The following is a 2,833-nucleotide window of genomic DNA, read 5'->3' on the forward strand; positions in this document are numbered from 1 at the left end:
ATACCAAAATTAAACTAAAAAATATAATTAAAAGTCAAATCTTCAAATATTCGTAAACGAAAAAAGTGTAAAATTCGTGCACCGATAGGTTGCTTGATCATTGATTAATGAGGGCTTTGGCTGTCCAAAAAATAAAAAAAACACTCCTTAGATAGATAGTCCCAGTGTGGGGGGAGGACCAAAAATTCTCCCCTCGACTCCTGGAGTGCCAATTGGGTTAGTGTTAAAACTATAACCCAATTGGGTAGGGTCGGTCTATAGGATAAATAACCCAATACTATAAGGATAACCCTACAGAGCGTTGGCCATGGCCATGGACAGGAAAGCGGACCTTTCTCTTCACATCATCATATATAAGTAGATATACAGTCAAGCACCGCCATAGCTGGATCTTTGAAGCATGATGCAGGGTTCCCTTTTGGATGCCTGCTTGTCCGCCATAGCCTACTGGACCTTCAACCACCCTTCCATCACCTCTTTCCAATGGCAACCTCCTTCCACCATAGCCTCCTCCCCTCTCTTCCTCATCTCCATCATTCTTTCCTACCTTCTCTGCACATTGTGCCTCTCCTTTCTCCTCTCAACTAGAAGGTCCCCTGTGCCCCTTGGCCCCCTTCCAGTCATACATAACCTCATCCTCTTCTCAGGGTCTCTCTACATGTTCTCTGGTTGTCTGCTATCTGCGGTCGCCGAGCTCGGGGCTTCTGAATGGATGTGGGCGTCATCATCATCGTCAAGGTCGGGGGTGGCATCAACAACATCATCATCATCATCACCATCATCATCATCAACATCATCCCCAAGGACATGGGAGTGGCTCTTCTGCTTCCCGCCCGGTACCCCCCCCGCCGGCAGTGTCTTCTTCTGGTCGTACATCTTCTACCTTAGTAAGTACTATGAACTTCTTGACACCCTCATCATGCTCTTAAAAAGAAGGCCCCTCACCTTCCTGCATGTGTTCCACCATGCCATTGTCATTGTCATGAGCTTTTTCTGGCTCCAGTACTCGCAATCGCTGCAGATCATCGCCCTCCTCACGAATACATCTGTCCATGTGCTCATGTACTCATACTACCTTCTCTGTAGTTTGGGGATTAAGCCCCCTTGGAAGAAGCTGGTGACCAATTGCCAGATCATTCAGTTTGTTTTCAGCTTCACCGTCTCCTTTGTGATGCTGTACCTGCACTTCAATGGGGACGGTTGCGCGGGCATTGGCGCCTGGACGTTTAACGCGTTTTTCAACGCCAGCCTTCTTGTGCTTTTCATGAACTTTCACCGCAAACAGTACAGGGATGCAAGGGCTAGGAAGAGAGAACAACGAAAGCAAAATGCAGATTTAACTTCAAAAGATGATTAAAACCCACAACATAGCTTGGTGTCATCACCATGCCTAAGTCATTACTAACTCCAGCTGTTTTTGGATTCATTTTTTTTTGCCATTTTAGTGGCTTCCATTATATTATATAAACAGAAAATGCTAATTTGATCTCCAACAAGTTGCAAGCTCATAATGTTGTTTGAATTATCAACATTTTGTTCTAATTGGTGTTATTATTGTTGCCACATTTGCGTGTAATGGTGTTACTCAATCTTTCTGGTTTATGTCTTGCATGAAAGATCTGTTTCATTGCCAGATTTTATAATCACAATTGAAGGAGCGCTATTGTTTAAGCTTTATGAGAAATCACTGGTGCTATACTTCTAGAATCCTGTATTAGCACCACCATCATCTTTCAAAACAGGTGTTTTCATCTTGGTTTATTTCAGGAGTGCTTTTCATTCCTGTGAGATCCGGAACTATCCACTGTGTCATGTGATTGCATTTAGAAAATTATACCTACTTCTATGTGCTTGTTCGCAGATGTGAGGGCTTGTTTAAGTGTCTTTATGTGTGTAACCAACCAGTGTGCTTTAGAGTAGATCTGTCATCTTCTTGCAGCACGATCGCTTCTTTTGGGTCGAGGGCAAGTCATTCATGCATATCAGTGACTATTGTCCACACATGGATGTTTTGCTTATGGCTTGGAAATTAGGCCTCTCTTAAGAGGCGTGTGACAAATTGCATTCTGTTTTACATGTCATCTGCTTGTTTATCCATCCCATTGTTTGCATTGTCATTCAGCCCATCTTTTGGCACCTTTTTTTGGGTTGGTCAACTCATTGTCTGACTCGATTGGTGCATGATGATGTGCAATGCTTGGTGCGATGAGCGAAAAGGAGACAGTTTTTGCTCTCCTCGATCATGTTGTACTTGCAGTCCAGGAGTAGACTTGAATGGGGCAAGGAGGCTACTTGTAGATCCATAACAAGGGTGATAAAATCCACAGGTTCGGTTTGAGGAACCTATGCAAAGAGCCAATGAAGCCAGCCCAAGGGGTGTGGTTGTTACCCCCAAAGAGAACCAGTTTCACCACCAACATTTCTCCTCAACAATGCAAAGCAACACCATTAGCTAGCATGGCACGGGAATTCGGTGGTGGCATCTATGGACATCAAGAGCAGGAAGCTTATAATACATGGAAGATTGAAAAGGGAAGCTGTTTTCCAATCAATAAAACATCACAATAATATGCACCAAAGAAGCCAATGGGGGTGTGCTGGAAATCACATGATTGCTGAATGTCTGAACAATGTGCAGCAACTGTAATACAAATGCATGTTATGGGGTGAACCATCTCTACAAAGATTTTCCAATGCAGGCATCTACCTTAGCACCTTCACAACCACCGTAAGGATGTCTAAGGCTGTCCACAATACTGATTTTGCTAATTCTAGATGCAAAGATCTAAAGATAAGAAAAAGTGGGGTGCTTTGTATTGACAAGATCATCACT

General features: G+C 43.5%; 1 protein-coding gene across 1 annotated transcript; it reads left to right on the forward strand.

Annotated features, from left to right (window-relative positions):
* Positions 1-263: 263 nt before the first annotated feature.
* Positions 264-1,527, forward strand: LOC147621922 (fatty acid elongase 3-like). The gene has a single exon (XM_086823647.1). It carries the CDS (start codon positions 401-403, stop codon positions 1,355-1,357), a length of 957 nt encoding a protein of 318 aa, XP_086679773.1. The 5' UTR covers positions 264-400; the 3' UTR covers positions 1,358-1,527.
* The last annotated feature ends 1,306 nt before the right edge of the window (positions 1,528-2,833 follow it).

This window comes from Cibotium barometz, chromosome 29 (assembly GCF_041138505.1).
Source record: "Cibotium barometz isolate CiBa-2024 chromosome 29, ASM4113850v1, whole genome shotgun sequence".
Taxonomy (NCBI): domain Eukaryota; kingdom Viridiplantae; phylum Streptophyta; class Polypodiopsida; order Cyatheales; family Cibotiaceae; genus Cibotium; species Cibotium barometz.

What these genes read in the sequence shown, in the direction of transcription:
- LOC147621922 (XM_086823647.1), top strand. Translation starts at nt 401, where the DNA reads ATGATGCAGGGTTCCCTTTTGGATGCCTGCTTGTCCGCCATAGCCTAC.